The sequence below is a fragment of the Rhinopithecus roxellana genome, chromosome 1, assembly GCF_007565055.1.
Source record: "Rhinopithecus roxellana isolate Shanxi Qingling chromosome 1, ASM756505v1, whole genome shotgun sequence".
In the NCBI taxonomy this organism is placed as follows: Eukaryota; Metazoa; Chordata; class Mammalia; order Primates; family Cercopithecidae; genus Rhinopithecus; species Rhinopithecus roxellana.
In genome coordinates this window covers 180,690,650-180,705,360 of record NC_044549.1, presented here as the reverse complement: position 1 = coordinate 180,705,360, position 14,711 = coordinate 180,690,650, and the positions used below count along the sequence as shown (strand labels likewise).

Here is a 14,711-nt window from a genome sequence, read left to right as displayed (position 1 = left end):
CATCAGAAGACCATGTGGGCAGGGATGGTGAACTTAACAGAGACTAGCATGGACAGAGGTCTAGAGGATTCTTCTCTGACTCCTCCCACCAGCTATACTCTGGGACCTTTAGTTGAACCTGAGGAGGTAGAGAACCCTACTGAGGAGTGAGATTTAATGTCCCACCAACTGAATGGCTGGTGGTTCAGAGCAGATTAGAATTGTTTAGCATACATTTTCAACTTGCCACAATACTACCATCCTTGACAGTGCTTGCTTGGTCAATGACTCATCTAGAGCATAAAATGAAAAATTATTCACAGTATATGAGAGCTAGCTGTGACTTCTATGTTCATCTAATTCAGATTCTTCATTTTTAGGTTAGGAGACCAAGCTAAAACATATAAAAGAACTAGGCCAGGTGTGATGGCTCATGCCTGTAATCTCAGTGTTTTGAAAGGCCAAGGTAGGAGGATTGCTTGAAGCTAGGAGCTCAAGACCGGCCTGAGCAACATAGTGAGATCCTGTCTCTACAAAAAAATTTAAAAATTACCTGGGTGTGATGGTGTGCACCTGTGGTCCTAGCTACTTGGGAGACTGAGGTGGGAGGATTGCTTGAGCCCAGGAGTTAGAGGTTGCAGTGAGCTATGATCATGCCACTATACTTAAGCCTGGGTGACGGAGTGCGACTATGAGTCTGGGGAAAAAAAAAAAAAGATATAAAAAAATTTGTTCTAAGTCATGAGCCCAAAGCCAGTGCAGGGCTGAGACAGTGGGCTGTCAACCCTCAGTCCACTTTTCTTTCTACCTCACTACTTGTAAAATTCAGTCTACTTTTTTTTTTCTACTTCACTACCTGTAAAATTCAGACATATTATGGGAATATAGACTAGCCCTTATGAAAGTAAGATCTTACAATTTTAAAATGCAGTAACAATGGAAACTTAAAAAATATCCAGATCTGATAGTGGAGGTATCTGATAGTGGCCATGTGTATTTTCCATTTACTCCCCACTATAGAAATTGTGAGCAGATGACCTGAGTCATATATAAAGTGGGTGATACTACAGTTTCTGACAATTAAATACCTCTTCTGTAGGCATTTTAAATATGGATATGTGTATGTATGTGTGTTAATATATAGACACACATCCAGAAATCTTTCCGCTGTCAAACACTGGGTAGAAATTTCTTTTCAGTTGTGTGTGTGTGCGTGTGTGCATGTGTGTGTGTATGTATATTAAACCTACTTAATAGCTAAATTAAAAGTTTATTTATAATTTATGATTGGGTCTTCTTTTCATAAGAATCACCCTGTATGGGCCGGGCGCGGTGGTTCACGCCTGCAATCCCAGCACTTTGGGAGGCCGAGATGGGCGGATCACGAGGTCAGGAGATGGAGACCATCCTGGCTAACACGGTGAAACCCCGTCTCTACTAAAAAATACAATAAAACTAGCCGGGCGAGGTGGCGCACGCCTGTGGTCCCAGCTACTCTGGAGGCTGAGGCAGGAGAATGGCGTAAACCTGGGAGGTGGAGCTTGCAATGAGCTGAGATCCGGCCACTGCCCTCCAGCCTGGGCGACAGAGCGAGACTCTGTCTCAAAAAAAAAAAAAAAAAAAAAAAGAATCACCCCGTATACTACTACTTCTAGTCTAACTTCCCCCAATATCCAGTATTTTTCTAATCTGTGTCTTTGTCCACCTTCTCATCCTTCACTCTTTGCAGGTAAAAGGCTGATTGGCGTTTGGCTTCTTATTTCTGTCCAGACAACTGTGGCGGAGAATACAACCATCCTATGCATAACAGCCTCTTTCTAGCTGAACGAGCAGCCTGCACTATCACTCCATGATGAGAAGACCTAGGTAACCTCGGTGTTCATTCATCTGTCAGTCCAGCAGCTGTCTGTGGGTCCCTGTGAGTTCAGACCCTGCTCTAGGCAGATCCAAAAGGCAGGGTGTGAGGACAGCAATGCCCACATGGCAAAAGCCTGTCCTTTAGATGCGGCACCACTGAGAGATGCTGTGTCACAGGAGGTTGGTCTGGCTTATCCAGCTGTCTGTTCAGATGTTCCCATAGGAGTCTCTCTGCCAGCAGGTTCCACGGCGAATGTGGATAAACAGCAGTACCATTAGGACAGCAGATATCAGGCAAAAGGCAACAGCAAAGATGACCTTTAGAACTGTAGGAAAATAGGAAAAGTATTAATGTAAAATTAATGCATTAGGAAAATATGAAGATCACATGTGAGTGTTGCTTTCTGCCTTAATTGCAAATTTCAGAAGAGTTTCTAAAGAGGCCTTGAAATCAGCATTGTGTGTGGTAAAAAGAGCACAGGACTAGGAGTCAGGAAGTGACCTAGGTTCCAGTTCCTGCATAACCTTTGACCCTTGAGATTCAGCTCTCCACTGAAAAGGGAGGGTAATTAGCTGAAGTACTTCTAAGTCCTCTTATAGCACTACCTTTATGCATTTCTTTATAGTTAAATTACCAATTGTCCATGATCTCAGGGTCAAAGGAAATTCTGAATGCTCAACTGCAATCAACTGGATCTAAAAGAAATGAAATCTTTCGATTCTTAAATTTGATTTTTAGGTAAATATTTGTTAGAGAGGAGATCTTGCGCACATTTTATCTATGGCAAACATTTCTAGCATAACTGTACTATTGCTAATATGCACCTTTGTTTACACATATTCCTTTGATAGCTGACCAGTAAAAGCAGATATTTGGGGCCATTTCTTAATGAGATGCTAATTCATTATTTCATCTGGAAAGTTACTCTCCTACACACGCACCCTAGTCCACTATAGTACACACATCAGAAACACCAGTTTGTACCATCTCTAAATGTATGTCTTTTTGCTGTAAAAATATAGTGTTTCTTGTTAGCTTAGACAATGGGAGAGCAAACATCCCTCTGATCCCATCACCTCTTTCTACAGAAAGTGCACCATAGAACACAGTTGAAAATCACCGACTTCACCTGACATTATCATTAAGAGAATGAGGAAAATAAGAAGCAGAGCAATTAGATAATCTGGTTACAGTTATTGGGGTTGGGATCTTATCAGTCTCATGATTTTAAAAACCATCTATTTAGTAATTACTTCCAAATATAAATCTCCAGCTCTGACATCTATCTTAAGCACCAGACTCGTATATCCAATTGTATACCTGATATGTTTCTTTAGATAGCTAATAGGCATTTCAATCTCAAGTCCAAAACTGAACTCCCCATCCTCATTCTCCACACCAAATCTGCTCTTCCCAGAGCCTTCCCTCGTCTCAGTTGATGGGAACTCCCTTCTTCTGTTGGCTTAGGATAAAACTCTTGGAGTCTTTTTTAACTCCTTTATTTTTCTCACAGTTTACGCTATCAGCAAATCCTATTGGTCCTACCGAAAAATATATTCCAACGCTGACTTCTTTTCTTCTCTGACACCACCTTGCTTTGAACCACCATCGTCTTTTGCCAGGATCACTATAATGGCCTCTTAACTTGTTGCCTTGTTTCTATCTATCCTTTCTCCTTTGTAATTTTTTTTTTTTTTTTTTTTTTGAGACAGAGTTTCACTCTGTCACCCAAGCTGGAGTGCAGTGGCATGATCTTGGCTCATGCAGCCTCAACTGCCCAGGCTCAAGTGATCCTCCTACCTTACCCTCCCTAGTAACTGGGACTACAGGCATGCACCCCCATGCCTAGCTAGTTTTTGTATTATTTGTAGAGATGGGGTTTTGTCATGTTGCCCGTGCTGGTCTCGAACTCCTGAGCTCAAATGATCCATCTGCCTCAGCCTCCTAAAGTGCTGGGATTACAGATGTGAGCCACCACACCTGGCCACAAGGCCACACTCCTTTTTTTGGCGGGGGAGATGGAGTCTTGCTCTGTTGCCCAAGCTGGAGTGCAGTGGCGCCATCTTGGCTCACTGCAACCTGTGCCTTCCAGGTTCAAGGGATTCTCCTGCCTCAGCCTCCCAGTAGCCGGGATTACAGATGTCTACCACAATGCCTGGCTAATTTTTGTTTGTTTGTTTTTTGTATTTTTAGTAGAGACGGGGTTTCACCATGTTGGCCAGGCTGGCCATGAACTCCTGACTTCAGGTGATCCACCCACCACCACCCGCACCTCCCAAAGTGCTGGGATTACAGGTGTGAACCACCGCGCCTGGCCCACAATCCATTTTTAACATAGCAGTCAAATGACTTCAAGTCAAATCATGCCACTTCTCTCCTTAAAATAAAGTCTGCAATGAATGCTCATCTCAATCAGAATAAAAGCTACAGTTCTAATGATGATGGTTTATGAAGATCTACATCATCTGTCCCCTATGAGTCCCCTCAGATTTCTTCTCCTATCACTCTACCTTCACTCACTCACTTCTGGCCTCATAATCCTTATGCTATTCTTCAAACATGCCAAGCAGGCCTGCCTTAGTGACTTCGCTATACCTGTTATCATGGCCTGAATGCTCTCCCACACATCCCGTGCTTTCTTTGCCTAAATCTCATCTCCGTGAGACCTTCCCATGTACAAAAATTCCCACTTTTGTACAAGATGTACAAAAAGTGCATCTTGTCCATCCTCCTTCACTTCCACCCCATATTGGCCATTGTGATCCTCATCTTCCAAAACACTTATTATGCTTATTATTTGTTATCTATCCCTCTCTCCTTCTAATAGAATATAAGCTTCGCAAAGGCAGGAACTTTTGTCTTTTTTGTTCATGAATGTATCCCAAGCACTCAGAACAGTATCTGACACATAACAAGTACTAATAAATATTTGTAGAAAAACATAATGACTTGGAACTTACAAGTTCCCAACTCTTAGCCCAGTATTTTCTGATGATGCCAGGATGCTTCTTAGCATCATGAAAAGGTGACTTTAAGTTATACCCTGAGAGACAGTCTCATTAGAACTGCAGATGGATTTAATATAAGTTTAAATGAATTAAATGAAATAGAAGAAGGAAAGAAAGGACTCAATGGAAATGAGGAAGGCAGATACCAGTGATCCTTACAAATCTATTTTCATGGCTGACTCTTTATTTAGAAATATTTTCAGTTATTTTTATGGACTGTGTTGTCATAGTAGTCCTATGGAACATGCTTTTCTGCTCTTTATCTTTCCTTCTTTCCTTTCTAGACATGTGGTGGGCACACATGTACCAGGTAGGCTGTGCTGGGTGCTGAGGTTCCATAATCTTTGCCCTTGAGGAGCTCAATGTCTAGCAGGAGAACCAGATAGATAATTACAAGATACTGTGATAACTACTAAAATGGAGGTGCAAAAGAAATGCTATTGAAACAAAGAGAAAGTTGCAGTCAACAGAGTGTTTTCTATTTGAAAGATAAAGAGTTTGGAAAGTCTTCTGAGAATTGAGCTAGCCTGCCAGGTGAGGAAGCCTTTGCCATGAGACAGAAAGAGTTTCACAAGGTCATGTTTAGGACATAATGAGGAGTTAAATGTGACTGGAATACAGACTTCAGGGAGGTGAAACCATATGGGTAAACTGGGGGCCAGTTTGTTTTTGTTTTTGTTTTTTGAGATAGGGTCTCACTCCATTGCTCAGGCTGGAGTGCAGTGGTGCAATCACTGCTCACTGCAGCCTCAACCTCCTGAGCCCCAGTGATCCTCCCACCTCAGCCTCCTGGGGGAAGCTGGGACCACAGATGCGTGCCACCATGCTCAGCTAATTTTTTTGTATTTTTTGTAGAGATGGAGCCTCACTATGTTACCCAGGCGGGTCCCAAACTCTTGGGCTCAAGTGATTCTCCCACCTCAGCCTCTAAAGGTGCTGGGATTACAGGCATGAGCCACTGTGCCTGGCCAGGAGCCAGTTTTTAGAGTGCTCGGTTTGACATGGGGCAAATGGAAGTCATCAGCAATTATTACATATGGAAGTGATAGAGCCCACTCTGTGTGTGTTTGTTTGTTTTGAGACAGAGTTTCACTCCATCGCCCAGGCTAGAGTGCAATGGCACAATCTCGGTTCACTGCAACCACTGCCTCCCAGGTTCAAGCAATTCTCCTGTCTCAGCCTCCCGAGTGGCTGGGACTACAGGCGTCTGCCACCATGCCCAGCCAATTTTTGTATTTTTAATAGAGACAGGGTTTCACCTTGTTGGTCAGGCTGGTCTCAAACTCCTGACCTCAGGTGATTCACCCACCTTGGCCTCCCAAAGTGCTGTGATTACAGGCGTGAGCCACCATGCCTGGCCACCCACTCTGTGTTTAAGAAAAACAAAGCTGTGGAAAAGATAGGATGGTGGAGATATGTTAGGCCTGATAGAGAATTATTGAAAATACCTTTAATAAGACACTGAGGGCTTAGAACTGGAACTGTGGCCCTGGGAATGAAAAGGAGGGAATTCAAGAGATGCTCCTGCAGCAGAATTAACAGGCTTTAGTAACACGCTATGTATACTGGTAAGGGAGGAGCTGTGGTCAAGGCAATCTCGTGGCTTCTTGTTTGGGTGACTGAGAAGATAAATTGAGATTGGGACCACAAAAAAAATTGGTTTGGAGTAGAGAAGATAATTTATTTTGTCTCCAGTGTGGATTGAGACAGGTTATTATCCTGATAGAGACTATCAGTAGGTAGCTTGACAGAACAGGTCAAGAATTCTACAGTTAGATGTGGAAATAAGGATTGTAGACATAGAAGACAGAGGCCTGGGTATACTGGCTCATACTGAATGTGGAATGGAGAACCCGAGAACAAAGAAAAGACTCAGGTGAGCGCACGTGCTTTCTCTCCCTCTGATATTTATTTATCTATTTTTAAATGATATGCTTCTTTGTACTGTAAAATATTTCAGGAGTTTGGCAGAGCATTGTCCTAGACACTGAGAAAAGAGAACATGATCAATTGTATCTTACTAGAAAGAGATCTAGTACAGGTAATGACTGAAAAGAGTCTTCTTAAAACAAGAAGCCAGTTACAGCATCTGTCCTCTCCCTAAAACCTTTCCATGAGCACAACAGCTCAACTTGACCTGTGGAGCACTTAGTGCTTGCCTCTGCAGCCTCAGCCATCCACACATTCACTAGCCTTTTTCCGGTTCCCAAAGTGCTCTGTGCTGCCTTTAGCCTCTCAGCCTTTATGCATTCTCCTCTTTTGTCTGTAACATCCTCCTCTCTCTTCAACTTCATTCATCTGCTTAGTACCGTTTCTCCTTCAGGTTTCAGTTTGAACATCACTCCTCCAAGAAGCCTCCTCTGACCCATTTGGCTAACTGCCTGTGCTATATTTTCTCCTGTATGCCCTTCATCTAGAATTCATCATACTTTGCTGTTAGGGCTGATTTAATTATTTATCTCCTTGTCCACCCCTCCTTTCTCCATAAGGTCTGCAAGCCATATGGGGACAGTCTTCTTGTCTGCTGCTGTTTACTCGGCAAGCTTAATGCTTGATACATAGGAAAATATTGGGTACATAATAGGTACTCAGTAAATCTATGGCTTATTAAATAATCATGTATCTTGACCCACCAATCCTATTTTTGGAAATTGGTCTAAGAAAGTAGTCTATAAGACACCGTGGAATGAAAAGTGAGTATGATATGGTAGAAATAGGATATTGGAAGTGTTCGGCTTGAATCCTGATCCTATTACTTGTGGCATGTTATCCTCTGAGGTTCAGTTTTCTTCTCTGTAAATTGGGGATACTAATAGCTGCTTCACAAGGAAAGAAAGGCCACTGAATTAGACACTGATGGCTTTCAAAAGAGAAGTTTTTAAAAAAAGAGATGACAGAAGGGTGGACATAATTTTACAGAATAGTTAAGGCATAAGTGGATGTGAGAAAATACTACAAGAACATGTAAATCATTAGTTCAAGAAAATTGGGACTGAAGAGAGTGAGGTGGAATAAGCACTTGAGGGTGTTTTGATGAGAGGATATTTGGGCATTTTCATAGTATAAGGAAAGGATCCAGTGCAGAGGAAGAAAGTGAAGTTAGCCAAAAGATTCCCTGGGATCCTGAGGAGACTGTGGAGATGGGCTCACACTCACAGTGAGGTCAGCCCATGCAGGGAGGAACATGGTTTCCTGAGGGACAGCAGCAAAGGAAGGTTAAAGCTACTGAGATATTTTTGAGGTTGTGAGAGTAGAACTTAAAAGACTTATCAATAGATTATCTTGCTTATAAGAATAAAGAAAACAAAATGGAATCAGACATTTGGGACAAACAGGCCTTCCTGCAGGGAGTAGGAAAAGTGTTCAGTAGAGGTGAATACATTAACCAAGAAACGTTGACTCAGTCAAGGATGGAATGAAATGTCAACATTCATTGTTTGAAATGGTGACAATAGGCTTGGACTTTTGCTTGCTTCAGCTCTACTCACAGATCAGAATGAAAAAACCATGTGACTGACTTGATCTAGAGGCTTAGGTATTGGTATGGTGAGCAGTGTATAGGACAGATCAGCATTATAGCTGTCAGAATTGCCTAGGTTAAGGGCAGTAGTGGAGTGAGGAGCGAATCAGAGCATACCAAAGCAAGTTGCCAATGTCTTTAACAAATGATGAGATATATCCCAAGAAACTGAAGATAATGGCAACAAGAATGAGGAAACAGGTGTTATAATCAGATGGCCTCATCTTTGAGGGAGGAGTGGTGCTGGATATCATTGAACAAGGGATATGATTGAACAAGGGATATGATTGAGCAAGGGCTTTTAATAGCAGTGGAGGAACATGAGAATGCCAAAGCAACTATGCTGAAAACAGAAGTCAAATAGTACAGACATGTTGGCACATACAAATGTGTAGATGGCCAATGATTGGGTCTCTATAGTATAGTCACTTTTGAGGCTCATTCATAGCTTCTCTCTCTTATTTATAAATAAACTGAGTTCCAGGCTTCTGACATCTGAGCCCAGCCACAAGGAAGTCAGACTAGGTATGCAGGGCTGAACATGTATTCAGTTAGCAAATAGTGATTGAAGGCACAAGGTTCTAGGCATTGTCTACTGGCTAAAGACTAAAGAGGAAACATGTATGGTTCCTGCCTTTAAGAAGCTCAGGGTTGAATCTTGGGCATGTGTATTTGTGCTGTAGATTCTCAGCTTTACAAAGATAATGAGAGAAAACTGGGACTTCCCACCGGTAAGTCTCCTTCTTGTGAAATAATTAGAGTTGGACATTGAGATAGGGGGTGGGAGAGCACTAGTGAAGAAAGTCTGAATGTGTTAGTAAAATTTTGAAATTAAAGAAGCAGTTTGACAAATTTTATTATTTTCAAACAACGTGCTACGGCCTTAGACTTTTGAATTTTCCAGCAAAGGCTCTGGTGAATTTAATTGATATGATCTGGAATCTGGTTAAGTGAGTCTACTGGCACTAGCTAAAAACACTGCTTATAGTTGTGGGTAGAATTTCATGGGTGGAACCCCCTACTCTAAGGAGTAGGGTTGCAAAGTATCTTGTATATATAGGACATATCCTATATTTAATGATTTTTGTCTTGCTTCCTGTATCGGCTTTTTCAGAACATCCTAAGTGTCCTGTATTCTGTTTTTTTTTTTTTCCAATGAATTACAAAAATTTGGCAGTTACAGCCATTTGTCAAATTTATCTCGGCATCCTGTACTTTTATTTGCTAGATTTGGTGGCCCAACTAATGAGCTACTCAACCCCTAGTCTTCCATGTTTCAACCTTCTCTGTAACATCTCTCTTCTAAGGTGTGTGGCCACCCAGCCTAATGGGAACTTCTTATCTCAGGAGTTTCCCAACACTGAATGAAAATCTGTCTCCCTGACATTTTTACCTGCTGCCCCTAGCATCTCTCTTTAAGATTATACTGAATAAATGGAATCTTTTTCTTCACAGAAGTTCAAATATTGAACTCACTGTATTAGAGGCCATATCATGTCACAGACTCTTAACAAACTTTCTATGAGCCCAAACCAGTGGCGTGCTGGTAAAATTTGTAGCATTTAATTTCTTTGGTGAAAATACTCCTGCCACATTGGAGCTGCCCAAGTGAAGTGGCTGAACTGAGAGTTCGGAACTGATGTACACATTCCACTCTTGAGATCTGTATGAGCGGGCTGCAGCACATCAACCCTTACATTTTTCTTTTTATTAACATTTTTTGCTGCTTAATCATATTTCACTCTACCTGCATATTAAATTGTTATTTGTGTTTTGAGGGAAAGAATTCTACAAACATACTGCAGGTAGATTTGAAAAGAGGAGGTGAGAGACTATGGAGAATGAAGAAGAGGGTAGGGTAAAAAATAACTGCTAAGTTACTAGGTATTGCTGCTCATCAAGATAGACAAGAGTAGGTTCAGGAAGAAAAGGTAACCAATTTATTTATTTATTATTTATTATTTATTTATTTATTTATTGAGATAGAGTCTCGCTCTGTCACCCAGGCTGGAGTGCAGTGGCGCGATCTCAGCTCACTGCAAGTTCTGCCTCCTGGGTTCACGCTATTCTTCTGCCTCAGCCTCCCGAATAGCTGGGACTACAGTTGCCCGCCACCTCACCCATCTAACTTTTTGTATTTTTACTAGAGACGGGGTTTCATGGTGTTAGCCAGGATGGTCTCAATCTCCTGACCTCATGATCCACCCACCTCGGCCTCCCAAAGTGCAGGGATTATAGGCCTGAGCCATTGCGCCTGGCCAAAGGTAACAAATTTATATATTAATTGGGCAAATATTTATTGAGCACCAATCCATGCCTGGCATAGATACTTCTAGGTACTGAGGACAGATAGAGCAGGGAACACACCAGATAAAATCCTTGTGGAGTTGATATTTTATCTTTTTAGAAATGGCCCATTGAATGAAACCTGTGGGACTCTCTTTGGAGACTAAACCTTCTGATGAGTAACTCTCCTCTCCTTTCCAGCTTTAAGGCACTAGGACATTTGATAAATACCTTTCTAGTACCTTGCACCACACCATTAAAGTTCTCCATCCAAACTTATTTTTTATTTTTTTAGACCGAGTCTCACTCTGTTGCCCAGGCTAGAGTGCAGTGGCATGATCTCGGCTCACTGCAACCTCTGCCTCTGAGTTCAAGTAATTCTCCTGCCTCAGCTTCCCAAGTAGCTGGGATTACAGGCATGTGCCACCAAACCTGGCTAATTTTTGTATTTTTAGTAGAGATGGGGTTTCACTATGATGACCAGGCTGGTCTTGAACCCCTGACCTCAGGTGATCTTCCCACCTCGGCCTCCCAAAGTGCTAGGATTAGAGGCGTGAACCACCGCACCCGGCCTCAAACTGATTTTACATGGTGCAGTTGCTACCTTCCGCAGAAAGCCTTACCTGACCTTCCTTACTTCCCCCACTCCAAATCTGGGTAACTCTTGTTCCCACAGTAACCTGTGTAGTCATAAGACACAGCCCTGGTTTTTCTGTGTTGTACAGTATGTATCTCTTTACTTCCCTAGTATATTGTGCACTTCCTGAGGGTGTTTCCTCAGCAAATTCCATCTTAAATAGATGAGGCAGAGCCATCACAGCTTTGCCTTTATCTGAAGTGGTAAAGTCCAAACCACATTTTCAATGTAAAATGTTCATTTAAGCCAGTCAAATCATTTTACTTTATATTAATATTTTCCATCTTGTTATACTAAAACAAAAACCTCAGACACAAAGGGAGCTCCTGAAATCTGCCTAGAGGAATTTTATTCTAATTAGACACACACACATAAGTTTTTTAAAGTTCATTATAAAAGCCATGCTTTTGAACTTCCTAATAATGACTTTATTCACTGTTTTACATTTGGCTCACCGCTAGAAGACAGTTACAAGCATAGGAAATGGACCCAAGGACAAACATTTACTTGGGAAGGAAATAACACAAAGAAGCATATCAATCGATGTCTTTGTCAGTCACGTGACCAACCAGGAGCGGGAGTGGCTTTGCTCTAGATTCTGGCATCCAGTAGAAACCATCTCTAGAAACCATCTCATCTTTATCCATAATGGTAACAGAGCACGGTGTTCTCTAGACGCATGTAGATCTGCCACATGGCAAACCTATAAGACTCTTAAGAATGTCATTTGAACACGATTTCTTCTTGCAAAGTGGGCAGTTTCAGCAGGACCTGTAAGTTTGCTTAGGTTTTCTGAAGATACCGGCATTAAAGACTTAGACTTACACATTCCTTTTGTCCTGCTGACATATTTCGTAACCACACTCTCAATATTTCCAATAAGTTTTGAACTTGGAGGTGCTTAGAACATAATTACATTTCTAATAAGTTTTGAACTTGGAGGCACTTAGAACATAATTACATTTCTAATTTTGTTTCAGTTTGATATGTGTCACTTCCTTCCTTCCTTTTTTTTTTTGGTAGAGACAGTGCCTCACTGTGTTGACCAGGCTGGTCTTAAACACACCAGGCCTAAAGTGATCCTCCTGCCTCAGCCTTCCAAAATGCAGGGATTACAGGTGTGAGCCACTGTGCCTGGCCTATACTTCCTTTCTTAAATCAACTATTTATTTATTTATTTATTTATTGAGACAGGGTCTCAGTCTGTTGCCCAGGCTGGAGTATAGTAGTGCACTCTTGGCTCACTGTAGCCTTGACCTCTGGGGCTCAAGTGATCCTCCTTGAGGACTATAGGCACACACCACCATGCCCATCTGATTTTTTGTATTTTATGTAGAGACGAGGTTTCACCATGTTGCCCAGGCTGATCTTGACCTCCTGAGCTCAAGTGATCCTCCCATCTCAGACTCTCAAAATGCTGGGATTATAGGCGTAAACCACCATGCCTGGCCTTAAATCAACTTTAGAGTCAACATCTATTATCACTGGAGCTTCTAGAGAAACTCCATCACGTGGTGCTCTCTTTCCTGATGCGTTGTACCCAAACAGCTTGTTCTCATCAGATGACTTATTTGCTATGATGTCTATACTTCAAGAGCCACTATATGTATTACATACATCAAATCTTTCTGTAAAGTTTGATTTTTGTTTCTATAAAAGGAAAATAAATGTTCTAGGACCAAGGAAAGAGTTTTTAAATTTTTAGTTCTGTAGCCTCATCTATTTTAACAGAAATATAAAAACAGATAGTAGCAGTTTTCCAGCAGAGAAAACTTTCCAAATGTCTCCACTGTATCTCCTTTCTTTGCCTCTCCTTGAGAGAAGGCTGGAACTGATGGGTAAATTGGTTTTTTGCCCATCAGCCTATTCACATCTTTCCTTCCTTGCTCCTACCCTGGATTGTGCTTTTTTTTTTTTTTTTTTTTTGAAATCTGTTCCATTTCAGACATTTAAAGAACAGCCTTGTCTAATCCTGCTCAAGCAAAATCTCAGAATCCTTAAATACAAATGGTCCTGTGTGGCCAGTCATATAGTTTATGGCAACTCTATGAACTTTGAACTAAGTTTTATCTCTGATTATATTTGGGACTGCTGCCCCTTTACATTAACACTGAAAAACAAAACAAAACTTAGACAAGTTTTATGGCAAGTGGGGGCAGGGTCAGGTGAAGAGGTAGGAATTGCCTGAGGTCAGGGGTCCTTAAAACATACAATAATCACCCAAAGCCCATTTTCCTCAAAGCTGGGGGTAATGGCTAAAGTACGTTCTCAAAGCATCATCTGCCCTGAGAAAGGGCAGCTATTCTTTCTGCAGGGATCTCTGTGCACACTAATCTGTACTCTCCTCAGTACCTTGATGGCTGTTTGTGGTCATACACTCCGTGGACCAGTCTTGAGGGATCACAGGGCCAACCAGCTCAGCAAACCTCTCCAGAGGACAGCTGGGGCTGCAGCCAGGTAGCGTGAGCGGATACGGCTCATGCTGCGTCTCATTTCTATAGTACATCTCCACAAAGTACTCCCTGGCAGACAAAGGCAGAGGAGAGAGCTCTGTTAGTTCTGTGTTGTTGAATTGCCACTGAATTTCTTTCCACTTGGACTATTATATGCCAGTTGAGGGACTAATGGAAAAACTTATGGGGAGATTTTAGCCAATTTAGGTGTGTAAATGGGGAGACTGGGGCAGGCGGGACCGATTTGCAGGGTGGAAATGGGAGGGCTTGTTTGTTAGGTGAACAGGGACATAGGAGGATGCAAAATCAGAGGAGGTGGTGAGAAGTGATGGTTGCAGGGAGCTGGGTGTGACTTTGAGCCTTTGGATAAGAAGTGGGAGGCAGGTGGGGGTGTTGGGTTTTCCTTCTCCTCCTCCTTTCTTTGTAGGCTTCTCATTTACTCCTTTTTTTTTTTTTTTTTTCTGTTTCTTGAATATTTCTTTCAGTCCTTCTTCTGAATGTATCTCCCCTGTCCTTAAGTAGGCCATAAACATGGAACTGGATAATACATAACATATGTGCTTGAATATATAGCAAGTCTGTATCAGAAAATTATCTCTCAGAAAAAAGATGTGGGTATGTGTTCCAGTCCTTCCATTGTGTCACATTAAGGAGAGCTTTCTCAATGCTTAATCTCAAAACAAAACAAAAAACAAACAAAAAAAAAAACAATGTACTATTTGAGAAGGTACAATGGTGTAAACTAACCTCAGTTAAACCACCATGAGTTGCTTATGGAAGCCATTTGCTAATCAAGGAGGCAGGAGGGGAACTCAAGTAGGATTTAGTGATCCTTCTTTTGGTGGTAACCTTCCAATGGCTACTTTTGGATGTCATTATAAACAAGCCTTTTAAAACATCACTTTAAAAAGCCATATAAACATAGTAACTGCAAATATTCACTTATAAGATGTCTATAAGGCCGGGTGCG

At 41.7% G+C, this 14,711-nt stretch overlaps 1 protein-coding gene across 2 annotated transcripts in view; it reads right to left on the bottom strand.

Moving 5' to 3' along the window:
- Positions 1 to 1,493: 1,493 nt before the first annotated feature.
- The window catches only part of ACP3 (acid phosphatase 3), a 50,336-nt gene continuing 37,118 nt past the window's right edge, over positions 1,494 to 14,711 (bottom strand). The window contains exons 10-11 of one of the 2 annotated variants that reach the window (XM_010380229.2): positions 13,641 to 13,810; positions 1,494 to 2,162 (exon numbers count right to left, since the gene is read on the bottom strand). In XM_010380229.2, coding sequence (XP_010378531.1) covers positions 2,044 to 2,162; positions 13,641 to 13,810 — 289 coding nt within the window. In that variant the 3' untranslated portion in view covers positions 1,494 to 2,043. The remainder of the gene's footprint in view (positions 2,163 to 13,640; positions 13,811 to 14,711) is intronic. The other variant, XM_030933850.1, reaches the window with a different exon arrangement.